This window comes from Castanea sativa, chromosome 3, assembly GCF_040712315.1.
Source record: "Castanea sativa cultivar Marrone di Chiusa Pesio chromosome 3, ASM4071231v1".
NCBI classification, from domain to species: Eukaryota; Viridiplantae; Streptophyta; class Magnoliopsida; order Fagales; family Fagaceae; genus Castanea; species Castanea sativa.
Genome location: NC_134015.1, coordinates 36,464,732 through 36,483,597, shown reverse-complemented (window position 1 = coordinate 36,483,597; position 18,866 = coordinate 36,464,732). Strand labels below are relative to the sequence as shown.

The following is an 18,866-nucleotide window of genomic DNA, read 5'->3' as shown; positions in this document are numbered from 1 at the left end:
AAGATCCAATTCTCGGTTAAACTAGTCCAATTTTTGAAACCATGAAATTTTATCCAGCATTATATAAAGTAATACTAATTTTTGATGCATTTTAAGAATATGATTAAGTGTTTGTTTGACATCAGCTTATAAACTCAGCTTTTAGTTTTTAGTTTTTTTTTAGTTTTTATGTACAATTTTTTTAAAATCTCATTTTTTTCCCGCTACTTTAAGTAAAAAACTAGATAAACAGTTCTTGGGACATTGAGCTTCTCAAAACAGGTTCTAAATCTGAGGAAGTACATAAATGCTAAACACAAGTGTAAGAGAGACACTGTGTTGCCAGGACACATAAATTCCTTCCTAGTAAAATATAAGATATAACTCCAATATCCATGGAATTGATGCATTTAAACTCCTCATGAAACGAATAATTATTTAGTAGTTTACCAAAAAAAGGCTTAGTAATCTGCCTCCATACAGTAGCTTACTAGTTAAATTCATGATACAACCTATAAAGTATGTGAGCGACATGATACAACCGGGTATAAATTTCTGCAGAATTTGTGCCAGGCTAATGAACTTGGAGCTTAAAAAGTTCCTGGAAAAGTAAAGAACCTAGTCTGGCGTGCTCGTAAGAATTCGCCGCCCACCAAGACAAATTTGGTTAAACGCCAAGTGGTTACTAGTGATTTGTGTGAGATGTGCAAGCTATACCCTGAAGACACAGCTCATGCTTTATATTGCTGCCCAAAACTGGAGAATTTCTGGCAAAACATCCCTCTCTGGATTCACGGCACCATTAGACAGAGCACCAGTGTTTTGGATATAATGTTTGTTATTTGTGCAGAAAACAGGGACCTGGAGTTGTTCTCATCGGTGGCTTGGGCATTGTGAAATCGAAGAAACAATCTCAGACTAGGGAAACCTTCTATCCCGCTGGAACAGCTGCTGGACACAGCTCGTGAACTCACATTGGGATGCTTACCTGATTCCATCTCGGCATCAGCAGCCCTGAAACAGGCAGCAGCACCATGGACTCCCCCACCTTTACATGGTTACAAGATCAATTTCGACGGAGCAATTTTTGAACAAGAAATAGAGCTGGTTTGAGAGTAGTAATATGAAACCACGATGGTTTGGTGATGGCTTCACTGTCTGAGGTTGTTTCGCTGCCATCCACATCATTGTAAGTGGAAACTCTAGCAGCACATCAGGTAGTGGAGTTCGCTCTAGACCCAAGATTTGATAAAATCTTCCCCGAAGGTGTTTCCAAAGTCTTGATCAAACTCTTGAACAGTAGCAGCAGGTCTTTCGCACCCTTTGGGCACATCTTAAATGATATTCTTTTTCTTGTTTCGTGCTTCTCATGTTTTAGTGTTGCACATGTCCTAAGATAATGTATTAAGGTTGCTTATATTACTTGCTAGAAGAGCAATCTTTTTCTCCCCTTTGTTTGTAGGGATGGAAGATGTTCTACCAGACCTTTTATTTATAATTTAGGCCGATGTAAATAGCCTCCCTTAATATTACGTATTGATTTGTTACTCAAAAAAAAAAAATGTGAGTGACACGAGATTGAGTAAAAAGCACCGAGGAGAATTGGAATCAGTGGGAAAAAATGTTGTAAAGGAGGTGGTATATTGTGTACCCGGCATATATGCCAGGTACACAATATCATTTTCGGTTGTAAGGAGGGTATTTTCTGAACTTGGAATTAATGATGAATGGAACCTGAACTACCAAATTAAATTCTTGATGAATGGACTTCTCCACTGGTTCTTCCTATTAAAAACATTTTGGCATCCCATGTTGATTGCTACAAATGACACATTATATGCAACTATATTCTATATATCATTGTTAGAGAAGAACTGGTTCTGATTGCATGATTAGGTTTATTCGGTATGCAAATCATATATTTGCAGAAAATCGAGACCAGTACAAGAGAGCAAGCAGTACAAGAGAGCAAGCAGTAAAGAGGTTAAGACTGGGATTTTAAAGTACATAACATGAGCCCAAAATTAAAAAAAATAGAAATAAGGAGCAGAAAATATTTAGGGCTGTTTGGATGGCCTGTTTCTGTAACTCAATTCTCAGTTTCCATAACTCATAACTCAAAAATGATGAGACCCATAGCAAAAAGGTTGTTTGGGAAGTCCATAACTCTGTTTCCATCACTCAATTCTCTGATTTTTGAGTTATGAAAACTGAAAACACATTTTGGCTGTTTTCAGTTTCCATAACTCATAACTCAATGGCAATATTGTAATTAAACACACATAGGAGACCCACAAACAGTACTCAGCCGCACCTTTTACTTTTCTTTTCTTCTCCTGGGTTGGCTGTTTGGTTCTTTTTTTTTCTTCTTTTTCTTTCACTTGTTCGGTCTGTTCTGGGTTTCTTCTTCTTCTTTTTCTTTTTTTTTCACTGGTTCGGTCTGTACTAGGTTTTTTTTTTTTAGTGAAAAAAAAAAAAAAAAAAGCTGCACCGGGTGACAGGTATGGGCCCACAAATAGTGTGAAAAATATTGAGTGTTGGGAAGTGAGTGATGGTGCCAAACAAACATGGTATTTTAGAGTGATGAGTGACGGAAATTGAGTGACCAAAAAAATTGATCCAAACAGCCCCTTAGTTTCTCACATCATCTTTCAGATAAATTTTCTAGAAGATTCAAACATCTCCAATCCAAATACAAAATGAACTAGAAAATTTGTAAATCATGATGCCAGAGCAGCATTGATGATTTAGCACCTCCACTTATCCCACAGAGAGGGAGGAGAACTGGAGAACTCATTTTGCATATTGGAAGAAGATAAACTTATCATGAAGGCAGGGGCACCTTAGTCCTCCTCAGTTTTAACTCTCTTCTTTGACTTACTTTGATGAGAACGATCTGACAGCCCTGAATAGGTAAGCTCACTGTTACCTCGTCCTGAATCTTGAGTATGATGCTCCATAGACCCAGAAGATTCACGAACATGTCTTTTTTTTGGAGTCTTTGACGGCTCCCCAAGTTCAGACAAGGAACTTCTCTGATGTCGACTTGTTGATTGAGACTTTCTCAGAATAGAACTTGGGGTAGAGAATTGACGCGAAGAATTTGTCAATGAAATTCCCCTTGAATTCTGATAACTTTGTCTCAAGCTGTTGGAATTCAGATTTTGAATTTCATTAGGCTCTGGATAATGGACAAGGGAAACTAGCCGTGAAATCTTCCCAACTGCCAACACAAATTATTTTATCATTGGAATGCATGAAGCTTGTACCAAGTAACAATAACAAATTTCAATATAATAATGGCAATAATAACAAAGACAGCCCATATAAAAGATTAGGTTAAAATCAATATAACCGTTCTCGTTTCATTATGGGTAAAGTACCAAATGAAAGACATAAAACTAGACCTTGGTGATGGTACTTCACAGGATCAAACACCAAAAACAATCTTTCAAAGTGAGAAGCAAAGACAACTTGATTGTATTCATAAACAAACTTCAGATACAAAATCAGAATCTAAGTATGACTGGACTTAAGAGTTACAAATGACTAGATGAGTTACTCGATTGGAAAAAATAAAACAGGCACCTAACAAAATAGACTAGGATATCCCTCTCTGGAACTTGCTTTTCTCTTCTACGAACTATAATGCTTACATAAACTGTCATAAAGAAGGAAGCCAGACAAGACCAAATGGAGCCTCATAGGCAACCTCATCTGAAAATTTACTTTGTATATCCAAATGAAGCGACCAAAACACTTGTATATTGGTACAAATATGATAGATATGTAAAAATTACTGATGCATCTTAATTCATATGGGTTAACTTTGAATGAATCTGAAGATATATTATAAAGATGTGGAAAAAAGAAAAGCAAGAAGCCAATACACACATACCAATTTTTGACTCTGATGCAGAGGAAAGAAAAACTGTTGCATTTGACTCTTGAGCTGCAAAGCTGACAACATCATAAGCTTTTCCTGTCAAAATGCACAAGATTGAATCAGAAAAGTGCTGACAATCATACGGTGTAAACAGTAAACATCATTACAAATCAGGCTACATTACATGCTAGAAGAGGATTAACACAAGAAAAAATGGATGCTGAGACTAGAGTTTCTCCTGTGTACCACTGCAGAATATTAATATTTACCAGAAGAATCCTCAAAACTGCCCAACTGTCCATCGCAATGAAGTTTGAGAGACAATTCTTGGCCATCAAGTCCAGGAAGCTGCAATACCAATAGATCGTTTAATAAACACAATGTACTGGCCTCAGTGACATCAAACCATGATAGCAGTTGTTCCAATGACGTAAAAAAAAAAATTGCTGTTAAATCTTTGATGCTATTGAAGTCAAATCCAGACAACTAATTTACTTTTAGGTTGAGCTGCCTCATTCAAACCAGTTAATTTTTTAAGCTAAAGATGACACGAAAATCCAGACTTCAATACATGGTACAATTTTGAAAGAAAATTAGCAAAGCCCAGCCAACCAATTTTGGAAGTCTTATATCAAATACACATAACAACCACAACTATTTCAAGTATGGAAAAATACAAAATTAACATGGCAATTACTGCTTGTTACAAACCTTTCATCAGATTTTTTTTTTTTTTCTTCTATCCTGAAACCGGGTTTTAAAGAAACAGACCGAGATGGCAGATACCAAAGAATAAAACTTACTTCTTTATCTTTACTTTTGGGCCACTGAATGAGCCAAAGTTCTGTGTTGTCTGTTGAGCTAAGATCAATAAGTGGTTCCTTGGCCTCAACCTGAAAATCTGGTCGAGGTTTGTAACCTCGTTCATTGTCGGAATCCATTCCCTCAATCTTCAACTAAAAGACAACCAACTGTATTTCCACAAAAAGGTAGAGCAACAATTACATTTAAGGTTATGAAAAAGCAGACACATAACCAATCAACCCCAGTTCAAGCATTTCAACAAACACCGTCTTAGCAACACCCACCTTGTCAATAAAAACTATTTTATTTCCTTTACAGCTCCCACTGTCTATATATATACTATAACTTTACTCACAACTCACTGCAAAAAATGATTATCAGTCTCTGAGACTCACAAACACAATCACAGATTCACAGTCACAGACTCAATTCACAATAATCATCCTCAGCAAAAAAAAAAAAAAAAACATATTAACACAAATTATAAACGTATAGTGCGGAGAAAGAGAATCAGAGAAAAATCATATCAGTATTAGGTTTTGTAGGAGAGCATATATACTTGTTCGGGTTGGAGAGGTCGGCTTCGGAGGTGGGGTGGGCAGCTGGAGGAGCTGCGGCGGCTAATGGCGGTGAGTCGATGGCCGGTGGTTGATGGTCTTCTTCTTTACTCTCGGTCTCTCTCAACTCGCATCTCTCTCTCTCTCTCTCTTTCTTTTTTCTCTTTTCGGAATTAGGTTTGTTAAACGGCATATACTTCCTCGTTGGGCTGGACTGATATTTTCTTGGAGGGAGGGGGCCCAAACATAAGTTTAGCCTACTTTTTTTTTTGTCAGGGGAGGGGGGGGGGGGCGCGTTGCTTCTGTCATGCTCTCGTCACCTTATTCATTTTTTTTTGGTCAGGGGAGTTGGGGGGGAGTTGCTTCTGTCATGCTCTCGTCACCTTCTTCATTAAGTCTAACAAAATGTAGCGTTAAAAGTCTAATTTACTCTTTTTCATTTAAAAATTAGTCTTTTAATGCTAATTTCTTTTAAACTTAACCAAAAACAGATACCAAGGGAGTTAAGTGTTAATGAGTTGTAATTTTAGAAGTTCAATCGTGTATTTTGATAGTTCAAAAAATAAAGTGTAAAATGGAGTATAGTTTACGGTGAAAACTTCTTTTAAAAAAATCGTCATAGAAGACCAAAATTCACTATAAAACAAAAAATCAATCTTTATGGATAACAATTGTTGCCCAACCTTAGGATAACATGATGGTACTAGCTTTTGTGAAAAACCACAACCTCCACTAGACTCATTTTTTTGGTTCAAGTCAAGATTCATGTGAATGGATGAGCTCGTGTTAAGTGCATCTTAAAATGTGTAGTTCGACTAAAGTTATTTGTCCCCCTAGATCAAGAGTTTACATGAAGTTACCATTTATTTTATGAAATGGAAAATAAATAAATAAGAAAGCCATAATGGAAAATTCTATTTCATTGATTTAATTGAAAGTATATGTTTGATAGAAAATAACTTTACAAAATGTTGGTCCTAAATACAATCTAAGAAATACATGGCTTTAGTCCTAGTTACATTAAAAAAAAAAAAAGAGCTCACACCCTGTTCGACGAATCAGTCTTCCAGAATATGGTGGTCATATACTTATGTCATGCAATTAAAGCGTCCAATATCTTTGAACGGTGAAACAGTGGATGTTCCCGTAACATAGGAACTTCAAAGTTCAAACCCAAGGTAAATTACATTTTACAGTGTTTGATGCACTGTCTGGTTTTTCAACCCACAAGTTCTTTGGAGATATTACAACCCAGACTTGAGATACAGTATTTGAGACAACGTATACATTGCTGCCAATGTCCAAAGGAAATCAAAATAGAAACTTTCTTTCATCTTTTAAATGATGCATGATTGCTTACATCGAAAAAATGAAATAAATAACACCGTTTCAAGTACAAATTCTAGAAAGAGGAAAATTGTACAAGGGAAATTGGCCCTTACCCAACTAATGTTCCCAATTCCTATTTAGCTAACCATGGAGAGGGAATTCTATTTATTGTTTACATCTTGCTTCCCCATCTCAAAATTATGACTTGCCCTGTACTTGTACCTATGTGCTGAATACAGAAAAGCTAAGAAATTGATTAGACTCAAAACAGTAAGGAGCCAATACAAATAATCAAATCTACCAGTATTTATATTTTGGGACAACCATGATGGCTGTCCTTTGCCTGGGTTCCCTGTGACAGATTTGATAATGCTGTTCAATATTGAGGCTACAAAGCAACCTAAACCACCAGCTAGAGCAGCATAAGAAGATCCTATACTTTTCATTGCATCTGGGGCTTCCTCATAGAGGAATTCTAGTAATCCCACTATGCAAAATACTTCAGCTACGCCAATCAGGCAATATTGAATCAGCAACCAGTACGCACTTAGGTTGGGCATCGGAATTAAGAAATTAGCATCATACTCGTGTTTTATTGCATAGTTTCTTCGGTACCTTTCAAAAGTCCCAGCCCATGCCACAGAAAGGATAGAAACTAACAGACCAATGCCTATTCTTTGAAGTTGTGAAGCTCCATGAGGATGACCAGTGATGCGTCGGGATATTGGGACAAATGTGGAGTAATAGAGAGATAGTATAAGAAATATGCTGAGGCCAGGAAATACGGGCATGCATGTAACTGGGAGTTTTAGATGACCCATGTGGGTGTTTAGAGTATAGGCTTGCTGTACTGAGAGAGTCAAATACTCTGTTAAGACTACATTGAGCATTATTGTGCAAGCTGGTATGGGGATAAGTTTCAAAAGGATCTTGACTTCCTCTACTTGAGTCACAGTGCAAAGCCTCCAAGGACTTGGATTGGGACCATCTTCTTTCAGCTGCAGTGCTGCCTTGTCCAAACATCTGTAGGGCCAAAAAGTCTCAAATATCATATATTGAAATAAATTAACAGTTTAATAACAACTTATTATTTATGTGGACCAGAAAACAGTTGATGTGGAGAGACATCCCTCAGAATCACTGGAAAAAGGAATTCTTAAGGTGCTTTGTTACTCCGTTATTCCATTTGATGCCTTAGCTGCTGCTTAGGCCAATAGAGAAATCAAAATGATCTAGCATTTAATGTGCCTAGTAACTGACAAATTATTGGTTGTCCTAAAGCTTAAGTGATTAAGAAATGGTGGTTTAATCATTATTCTAAAACTCTGTCTCATGTGCGAGCCCAGACTCCTCTTAATAGGTGGGGCTTGTCCCAAAAGTTAAGATGTTAGGAAATGATGAATTAATTATTATTATAGCAATCACTAATCAGGGAAAAGTAATGTAAAAGAAGGGTCAGTCCTACCTGAAATAATCAGTATGAGCTATCTTTCCACTACCCCTAATTGCAGATTGTTTTCCAGGAACCTCATACAAGCCTATTAACTCACTGCTAGAGAATGAGGTATTTCTCTTCCGAAATGCAGCTACCAGGACTTGGGCAACCCGTGTTAGAGGGCTGCCTCCTGGTAACCTATGCCTATACAAAGGAGTTCCAATAAAGAATACCATGTTTGATATGCCCATAGCTACAGCCAGTGAACCAAAGGCAGCTCCCCATCCATGTTTGATTTGAATGTATACTACCGCAGTGAAGGCCAGAATTGCTCCAATAGTAACAGAAAGATAAAAGAAGTTGAAAAACCTATCCAAGAGAGATTTGTAGTCTGGTCTTCTTTCATCAAATTGATCAGCTCCGAAAGACGAAACGCATGGCCTTATACCTGCAGCTCCAAATCCTGTCACATAAAGTGCAGCATAGAGGTATACCATCTGCCATTGTTTTGCAGGCTCACAATTGCCTAACAGGAGTGATAACTGATCACAGTGATCTTGGTTTGGCACGAAGATGCTCATTGTTGCGCATAAGGTTATTCCTGTCAAACCCTCCAGGAAAGAAAATTCAAAAAGAATGTGATAATCATAATCAGTATACCACCAATTTCAGAATAAACCAGTAAAAACTAGTAAAACAAGGAACTGAAGTAGAGGAAAATGTAAGAACTCTGTAATGCTAACCAAGTGACCTGAAAAAAAGGATAAACTAATAATGTATCTAAAACATTTCATATACAGGGGTTCATATATAGATCCTACCGCCAGATAAATTGTTGTGAAGATTGTGATTGTCCAATATCGACCAAGATATGCATCAGCTAGAAAACCACCAAGGACAGAGGATGCTTGTGATATCCCTAGGAAATTGTTTACCGCATTTGATGAACTGGAGAAGGGTCTATGCATAACATAGAACATAAAGGCCACCATATTAACTGAAAGCCCAAAATAAGCCATTCTCTCCGCCATTTCATTCCCTGGACAAATAAAGACTCCAGTTCACTACAATTCAATCATATCCCATAATTATTTGGCCAATGTTTGCATACACACAAACAAACACCTCAAGCGTGCTTTAGACATCTATTCCAATCGAATCAAAATGGATTCATTTGTTAACAAACAACAACAAACATAGGAACAGTCACTTCAGTTCTTCACAGTTTTTCCAGCAACCAAACAAGAGAAATATAAAGAAATAGAAATTTGAAAAATCAAATTGAAAGATATCATCTACCAAATATAAAGAAGGCAGCAATCCAGCCACCCGTCTTTGAAAGATCAGGAATAGGTTTTCCACGAATGTTAACTGGTGTGGTACCACCAGTATAACCACGCCCAAATGCTGTCCGCCTATCATCAGATTCGATGAAATAGATTCCAAGCTTCTTCCTATGAATGGAGTCAGAATTCCCATCCAAAACAGTTGGTGTCTCAACCCCATTCTCAGGTGACTGAATTTCTCTAGTACCCATTCCTCAACTCCCTGAAAAAAATTCAACGCCTATTACAGTTTTTTGAGAAATGATATTATAAATGATCATAAGAAATATATACATAACAACAACAACAACTTCAACAACCAAGCCTTAGTCACAAATTCTTTTTGGGAGTATGCTTAACAAATTACTCATTCTATTTTATTGGAATTCAAAAGAAAGGGGTGCAACATATAAGGACTTTTCAGGAGTTCACTCGTCCCAGTACTACTCATGGCTTAACAACCAAACAAAGATAATGGTCTAATAAAAGTATAAACTATAAAACCCATAAAAGATCCTGCTCCCGCAATTTGAAATGGATTTAAAAATATAGAATAAGGACCAAAACTATAGCTCGAGCTTGTGTATAAATTATTTTGTTTAAAATTTCTGAAACTTTCCTAACAACATAGAAACTTATTAATGATCAATCACCCCGGTTCCAAGTGTTACGATGCCAAGCTTTACCTTTCTTGAAACTTTTTTTTATTTTTTATGAGACCCTTCTTGAAACTTGAAAGAACAAAAGTGCACACGTTGTTCATGTTGTTGGTAAAGTAATAAAATTGAAATTTAAAAGCAAAATACGGAATACCAATCATTCATAAGAGCAAGAAAATACATACCCTTATTACAGTGGAACTTAGTACTATGTCCTAGTATGTATGAGTGTTCAACCACTATGCATAAGAGGAAGAGCAGCTACGTCTATATCTAGCTTCTTCCTTTTCAGAAATGTCTATATTAGCAATTTATAAAAGCATAGAAGTGAATGAATTCAATCTATTCGGGACAGTTAGCAAGTTACCAAAAAAAAAATCCAAGAAATATTAAGCCACTTGAAATTTAAAACGTTGAAAGAGATCCAACCGACACGTGAAGACTCATCAGAGTAATAGATACAGGAAGACCTAAATGCAATAAATGGGTTATAAGGAAAAAAAAAGAAAAAGAAATGAAATGTATCAGAGAACGTAAGAGTGGCGCAGAAGCAAACATTTAATGGCCCACCTGAATAAGAGGTTGTCCGTGCCGTATAGCGCCATTGTTGAAAGCCAGACTCTTTCTCCAAACAAGTCCAGCTGCTGACGCCACGCCACAACAAACCCTTCAACAGTAAACCCCTCTCTCTATAAGCTGTATGATATAAACAAACATTAATGCTGATTAAGTTGTGTGCGAATATAGTTGGACATCCATATCTTTCTGAGGTCCCGATGTAAATGTCCTGCATCCTTGATCCTTCAATGCATGCTATATGATTTGATGCTTTCTCTTTCTCTTTCCCTCCACTTTCTTTTTGATGTGGGCCAACAATTAAGAATGGTGGTAGTTAGTAGTAGTACAGTACTATTTAATTATGTCCAGTTCATCTCATTAAACGGGTCCCATTTGGCAATTTATTACTTTGTTTTGACTTTTGAGGATCGGCCTTTGTGACAGTTGACAAATCACAAAAGCTTTTTTTTTTTTTTTTTTTAATTTATAGAAAAATATCAATTTTATTAGAAAAGATTTACAAACAAAAAACAAAATCGTCTAAATTATTTAGGATAACTTTTTTAAATTATATCAATCTAAAATAATATAAATTGATGTGATAATGAATATAATTGTTGTATATAAATACCTCATTTTATTCCTAAAAAAAACAAAACTATTTTGTAACTTTTCTTTAACCTCAGGTCCTCAACAAGGTCAAAGCTGCCATTTTATGACTTGAGGGAAAATTTGTAATTTTGGTCTTTTGAGTTTGGATATCCAAAGTCTTCACATAACATACATCTAAAAGTTTTAAACGATACAAAAAAAAAAGTGTCATTTGCTTCAATCAAACTTTCAGATTACAAGTTGTAATCAAATTAAGTTTTAATGGTTAATACACATCATTATGATTAAGATTTAGTGCTAGACATGTGCGATTATGGTTCATTAAGTATAAGGGTAAATTGCATAATTGGTCACTATCCTTTAAACCTTGTGTCAATTTGTGTCGGTCCAAAAATTTGAAAAAATCTAACTATTTAATTCTATTTTTCTGATTCCACTTCTTATCCAATCAATTTCTTGAGGGGAAACAAAAAACAAATTTATCATCTTGGAGCTCTCATACTCATTGAAAACTCACCTCAAGACCCTCCACTCCCTCTATAAATAGAAAGAAGGGGGGGGGGGGGGAAGAGGGCTGTCACATTACAAAGCACTCAAATTCACTAGAGCTTTAGAGGAAGCTTCAAAGTACAATTATACAGTTTCTTGTGATCCTTCATTTGATATGCGACCAAGTCTTTAGTTGCAACACACCTATATACCATAGTTTAAGAAGCACTAAAGCTTAATAAAATTTTGCCCAATTTTTCCCCAAAAAATAACTGTGGGGTCTTGGGCTTCGGCTGAGAGCGTGGGGTTTTGGCCGAGATTGTGAGTAGTTTGAGTCCGAGGAGGAATATCTCCTCGGATAAGCTAAACGCAGATTGGGTATAGATCCTAATGATCAAAGTGACCTTCTAAGAAGTTCTAATGACAAGAACGAGTATCATAAACGTACAATAGGGATAAAGACCCAAAAATATCTAAGAGAAAGCTGCTACACCGCATTGAATGCCCTACAGCTAACTTTTTTACCGCATTTATGTGGAAAAGACCCCTGAACAGTGCTACCTCGGCAACCACAACTCACAGAAGGCCAAAAAGGGTGTCTGATAGGATAAGCACTCAAGTGGTGGCTCAAAAAATCAACAAGTGTAGGATTAAAATCATCCAAAAGGAACTATATAATGGAAGAGGCCCTTCATGAAAAGGGAAGGGAAAAAGGAGAAGAGAAAGCATTGTAGCAATCTCAATAACTCCTGTAAATATTGTCATCCAATATATACTAGAACAGAGCTTCTCGGACTGTGCCGAGGACAAACTTTCTCGCACAAACCGGGTTCAATTCTTGTTGGCTCATCATCTAAAACTAAATTAACTGTTATCCATGCACTAAAGCCTAGCTTTTTGACCCACTCTCTACAAATTTATTGTACTGGGTTCACTGGGCCAAGATCCCTTACATTTTTTAGCTTGGTTTGAAAATCGTGTTCCTACAATTGGCACTGTCTGTGGGAGAGCTTGTGTGATAGTGGGTGCAACAATTAAATATGGTAGGATCAAGCCCCTATCAGCAAGATTCCCTAGGGAAAGCCATTATGGTGGCCAGTTTACTATGTGAGCAAATCACTACATGAGGCCCACACAGTTGTTGTCCTAACTTAGCTTCCGCTTAGGTCGATACTACGAAGTACGGATTATACGGGGAGGATTGCTGAATAGGGCACATTTCTAGGGGCTTCTAACATCAAATACACGCCCCGTACCTCTATTAAGGGCCAGGTCCTCGCGAATCTGGTGGCCGAGTTCATTTAACCTCCATTAGAGGAAATGGCAGCAACACATGAGCAATTCAAAGGGGCTCTGCGGCGGGGCTAGTTCTTGAAGGTATATATTGATATCTTCTAATCTTTAGAAGTGGTTAAACAGAACCTTAGCTATGTCGAGTCCCCGGACCTCCTGCTTTAGGGAAATTAACACACACTAGCATCTTTAGAAGTGGTTAAACAGAACCTTAGTTATGCCGGCTCCTCAGACCTCCTGCTTTGGGAAAATTAACACACACTGACATCTTTAAAAGTGGTTAAACAGAACCTTAGCTATGCCGGGTCCTCAGACCTCCTGTTTTGGGGAAATTAACACACACCAGCATCTTTAGAAGTGGTTAAATAGAACCTTAGCTATGTCGGGTCCTCGGAACTCCTGCTTTGGGAAAATTAACACACACTGGCATCTTTAGAAGTGGTTAAACAGAACCTTAGCTATGCCGGGTCCTCAGACCTCCTGTTTTGGGAAAATTAACACACACTAGCATCTTTAGAAGTTGTTAAACAGAACCTTAGCTATGCCGGGTCCTCAGACCTCTTGCTTTGGGAAAATTAACACACATTGGCATCTTTAGAAGTGGTTAAACAGAACCTTAGCTATGCCGGGTCCTCGGACCTTCTGCTTTGGAAAAATTAACACACACTGGCATCTTTAGAAGTGGTTAAATAGAACCTTAGCTATGCCGGGTCCTCAGACCTCCTGCTTTGGGAAAATTAACACACATTGGCATCTTTAGAAGTGGTTAAACAGAACCTTAGCTATGCTGGGTCCTCGGACCTCCTGCTTTGGGAAAATTAACACACACTAGCATCTTTAGAAGTGGTTAAACAGAACCTTAGCTATGTCGGGTCCTTAGACCTCCTGCTTTGGGGAAATTAACACACACTGGCATCTTTAGAAGTAGTTAAACAGAACCTTAGCTATGCCGGGTCCTCGGACCTCCTGCTTTGGGGAAATTAACACACACTGGCATCTTTAGAAGTGGTTAAACAGAACCTTAGCTATGCCGGGTCCTCAGACCTCCTGTTTTGGGGGAAATTAACACACACTAACATCTTTAGAAGTGGTTAAACAGAACCTTAGCTATGCTGGGTCTTTGGACCTCTTGCTTTGAAAAATTAACACACACTGGCATCTTTAGAAGTGGTTAAACAGAACCTTAGCTATGTCGGGTCCTCAGACCTCCTGCTTTGGGGAAATTAACACACACTGACAACTTTCAAGTGTTTAAACGATAACTCAATCATACCTCAGTCCTCGGACCAGATGATGTGGGAAAGTTAACACTCCATGACATCTCTCTTCAAAGTGTTTAAACTATAACTCAATCATACCTCGGTCCTCAGACCAGATGATGTGGGAAAGTTAACACTCCATGACATCTCTCAAAGTGTTTAAACTATAACTCAATCATGCCTCGGTCCTCAGACCAGATGATGTGGGAAAGTTAACACTCCATGACAACTCTCTTCAAGTGTTTAAACTATAACTCAATCATGCCTCGATCCTCAGACCAGATGATGTGGGAAAGTTAACACTCCATGACATCTCTCTTCAAATTGTTTAAACTATAACTCGATCATGCCTCAGTCCTCGGACCAGATAATGTGGGAAAGTTAACACTCCATGACAACTTTCAAAGTGTTCAAACGGAAACTTAGTTATGCATGGCTCCTCGGATCATATACTTTAGGGAATTAACATTCCATGATATCTATTTGTTTCTCACTAAGTGTCAAGACAAGCCCAAGATTATAACCAAATCCTCAGATTGGTAGCTCTGAAAGGAGTAACTTACAGTACAAATATGGGGCGCGTGAAACAACACTCCCTTGGGTGTAAATCAAAGGATCCAAGCAGAATTAACTCTTAAGAATTCAAAACTCAACTTTTTTTCCTTGGATGAGAGGAAAAAATCGGAGTTTTGAGGGGCTATTGTGGAGTCTTAGGCTTCGGCTGAGAGGGTGGGGCTTTGGCCGAGATCGTGAGTAGTTCAAGTCCAAGGAGGAATATCTCCTCGAATAAGCTAAACGCAGATTGGGTATAGATCCTAATGATCAAAGTGACCTTCCAGGAAGTTCTAATGACAAGAACGAGTATCATGAACGTACAATAGGGATAAGGACTCAAAAATATCTAAGAGAAAGCTGCTACACTGCATTGAATGCCCTGCAGCTAACTTTCTGACCGTATTTATGTGAACAAGACCCCTGAACAGTGCTACCTCGGCAACCACAACTCACAGAAGGCCAAAAAGGGTGTCTAATAGGATAAGCACTCAAGTGGTGGCTCAAAAGATCAATAAGTGTAGGATTAAGATCATCCAAAAGGAACTATATAATGGAAAAGGCCCTTCATGAAAAGGGGAGGGAAAAAGGAGAAGAGAAAGCACTGTAGCAATCTCAACAACTCCTGTAACCATTGTCATCTAATATATACTAGAACAGAGCTCCTCGGACTGTGCCGAGGATAAACTTTCTCACACAAACCAGGTTCAATTCTTGTTAGCTCATCATCCAAAACTAAATTAACTGTTATCCATGCACTAAAGCCTAGCTCTTTGACCCACTCTCTACAAATTTATTGTACTGGGTCCATTGGGCCAAGATCCCTTACATTTTGGGCTTGGTCTGAAAATCGTGTCCCTACAATAACCAAAACCAAACCGATCATCAAGCCTTGTGCATAGATGTAGAGTTTCTTACCCTTTTGAGAATTTAATCCTATGATTGTTCTAGTTAGTTCAAAAAACATATTTGTTTATGATGATATGGGAAAGCATGCTAGATTTTCCTTTTTGGTATGAATTTTCATAAGTCATTATTATGATGATCACATGCTATTTTTTTTTCCTCTTTAAAACCCTTGATTCTAGATTCTATCTTCTTTTACGAATGATTTTTTTTTTCTTATGAAATGCTAGAAGCTTGGATGACATGACATGATGATCGTGAGTTGTCTGGCCTTTTGGTTAGGGCTGCCTGATTGTCCTACTTCACCGCTTAGGCACCATCCTAGACATAGGCCTGAGAATATAACAATTGCCTCTTGGGTAAGGGTGGAGAAAGGAATCACAACCTAATTATAGGTCCAGGATCCAACTTAGGCCCTTGAAGCATGCATTCATACCCTAACCCTAGTCTCTAAACAACATGTTAATCACATAAAGGGAAAACATTTGAACATCTTTATCATATATGTGAACATTCAAACATGTGAACATATAAGTATGTGAGCATTCAGACATATAGGTAGGTGAGCAGTAGCATCAAACACAAAAATAAATTTTTTATTGAAGTTAATGTTAAAGTCTTATGAGAGAGAAACATTAATTGAAGTGAAACTTCATTAATGTTTTGAAGTCTTCCTTCATCTCTATATATTAAGAGGATTCAGAAAGTTAGTTACTTCTACATCTATCTACTAAAATACCCCTAATACCTCATATTATCATTACACTTAAAAAATAAAAATGGGGCATATAAATTCAAAAAAAAAAAAAAAAAAAATATATATATATATATATATATATATATATATATATATATATATATATATATATATATATATATATATATATATATTTGAAAATCCCATGTACAGCCCCACTAACAAACAGTTACCCAACCATTTAGCAAATTTTTAGGGTTTTTATTTTAAATTGACAAAAATTAAAAATAATAAAGCTACAGAATAAAAACTCCCATTAAATAGTAGATAGATACAAATTTACTATCAAAAAAAAAAAAATTCTTTACTTTCCAAAAAAAAGACTTCCCACGCGTTAGTTTTGATTTTGTTCAAAATTCAAAAAATTTCTTTTGGCAAAATTTATGGGAGCAAAACACCTCACGGTTACTTTTGTTAAGCCTGTGTTCTATTTTTTTTTTGGTTGATGAAAGCATGTGTTCTATTTGAACTCAAATTACTTTTTTGTTTATTACTCATCCTTACATCATCACATACAGTTTTAAAATCTCAGTAAAATAACGAATTATTCTTATCCAAATCAACTTTGAAACCCACTATCAAACTCAAAGTTATCTATTAAAGCAACAGCTACAACAATAAATATATATATATATATATATATATATATATATATATATATAGAAAGAATTACACCAACATGACTCTCTACTCATTTTCTTCAATACTATTTATTAAAAAAAAAAAACACATAGAAAAAAACAAAAGGTGCTACCACGTATAAAAAAATGGTGCTTGCACTAAAATGAAGATGATTTTCCCATGGTTGGTTCCTAAATCCTAACGAGTTTTGGTAAGTTTTTTATTTTATTTTATTTTTTATTTTTTAAACCGTTTTCTTTATACTTTGTTTATTGTTTTATTGGTTTCATGTGGTATTAGTAATTTAGCATTCACCAAATTTGATGATTTTAGTTTTATAGTTAGTGGATGATTTTGTTGAAAGATGGCTCTCTTAGCTTGCACCATCAACAAGAATGAAAAAAGAAAGTGGAAAGATACTCAGCAATATTTGAAAATAAGGATTGAGAAATGTAGTAGCAACATGTAAATGAGAAAAAAGTTTTGGATCATGGCGCATTGATTGTGTGAACTTTGTTTGTAAATGTAATTTTAGCAAATTTTACACCTTTTGAGTTTTGGGTCCTCTTATACAGAAAGTTTGGCTTTAGGACACGTTCTTATAGTAGGAGAATGTGTATGCATATGTATTGAAAGTTTAAAATATTATGACAAAATTTATGATATTCTACTTTAAAAAAAATATGCATTTATTATTTTTAAATTTTCCTTACAATCTTTTAAATGCTCTGCAATGGTTCTTTTCAAGGGTTTGAAGATTCCAAAAATAATTGGATGAATGGATTGATTGGCCACCTTGAAAGTATGGTGCAATTTGAACCCAACCAGTGTATGTGATGCTCATGATTTTTATTTCTTGGTGATATTCACGACAATTTGCAAATCAGGAACAAAGTAAAAGAATTGGATTAATCGGAAACTTAATTTTATTTTTAATTTTTTTTAGTATTATAATTTGTTCAATAATATCATTCATATTTATATATCACCGTTTTATTTATTAAATTAAAAATGTGCAACGTTTCTAAAAAATAAATTCTTAGTAATGCATTTCCAACATTTCATTGCACTTCAAATTTGGAGTAATATTGCATTTCCAACATTACAATGTGCTTCAAGACAAAATGATTATGAGAAGTTTAAATCTAAATTCAAATGAGTCTGTGTATGTGGGTAAATTAATTTGGATTTAAATATAACCATATCCTAATGTGATTGTTTTTTTTTATAAAGAATATCCAAATGCGATTTAATTGAACTTTTTAAAAATTAGGAAACATGAGATGTGGATAGATCTTTTTTTTTTGTTGAGAAATACCGAACTGGTGATGGCCTTTTTGTTATTTTTTTTCTTCCTCTTTCTAAATACTCTTATAATATTGTTTGGGGATCATTTTTCGGTGCTTAGCCACGTGTTATCCACTAGAAGGGTGACCTTGCTAGACCCAAGTTGGTTTGGGGAGTTGCATCCGGAACTCAACATTGGGCTACGTAGTCCAATGGCTAACGACGTACTTTTAGACCTACAAAATGAGCAAAGCCTAAAGTATAAGAATCATGATAATGGTTGAATAAATATGTAATAGATGTTTGATATAATAGCTTTAATTAATAGTTATAATAGTAGTTGAAATAAAGTAATATGTATTTAAAGGTGAAGTAATCACGTTTTCAATGATGTAAATTTAAAGATATGGAAGCAAAGTCACTTATCTTTGTATGATTTTTAGCTCCAGCTGTATAGCATCAGTGAGTTGATAGCATTCTAGTAGAATGACTCTAGCGGTAGAGAGGCAGTTTGCCATGATAACTTCAAAATTGAAGGAGAAAAATAGGCGCAACTGG

General features: G+C 36.2%; 2 protein-coding genes across 4 annotated transcripts; both read right to left on the bottom strand.

Moving 5' to 3' along the window:
• Positions 1-2,348: 2,348 nt before the first annotated feature.
• Positions 2,349-5,395, bottom strand: LOC142628063 (mediator-associated protein 2). Of its 2 annotated transcripts, XM_075802019.1 has the most exons (6): positions 5,229-5,395; positions 4,954-5,030; positions 4,669-4,836; positions 4,135-4,213; positions 3,878-3,961; positions 2,349-3,202 (listed from the first exon to the last, which is right to left on the bottom strand). In XM_075802019.1, the coding sequence occupies exons 3-6, from the start codon at positions 4,804-4,806 to the stop codon at positions 2,823-2,825; spliced, it is 681 nt and encodes a 226-aa protein (XP_075658134.1). In that variant the 5' UTR covers positions 4,807-4,836; positions 4,954-5,030; positions 5,229-5,395; the 3' UTR covers positions 2,349-2,822. The 2 variants fall into 2 exon arrangements, with proteins under 2 accessions (XP_075658134.1, XP_075658133.1); XM_075802018.1 differs by lacking the exon at positions 4,954-5,030.
• Positions 5,396-6,537: 1,142 nt separating this feature from the next.
• LOC142628062 (protein NRT1/ PTR FAMILY 6.1) lies at positions 6,538-10,751 on the bottom strand. Of its 2 annotated transcripts, none has more exons than XM_075802016.1 (5): positions 10,545-10,751; positions 9,290-9,538; positions 8,812-9,029; positions 8,021-8,601; positions 6,538-7,578 (listed from the first exon to the last, which is right to left on the bottom strand). In XM_075802016.1, the coding sequence occupies exons 2-5, from the start codon at positions 9,525-9,527 to the stop codon at positions 6,717-6,719; spliced, it is 1,899 nt and encodes a 632-aa protein (XP_075658131.1). In that variant the 5' UTR covers positions 9,528-9,538; positions 10,545-10,751; the 3' UTR covers positions 6,538-6,716. The 2 variants fall into 2 exon arrangements, with proteins under 2 accessions (XP_075658131.1, XP_075658130.1); XM_075802015.1 differs by lacking the exon at positions 10,545-10,751 and adding an exon at positions 10,160-10,451.
• Positions 10,752-18,866: the final 8,115 nt, after the last annotated feature.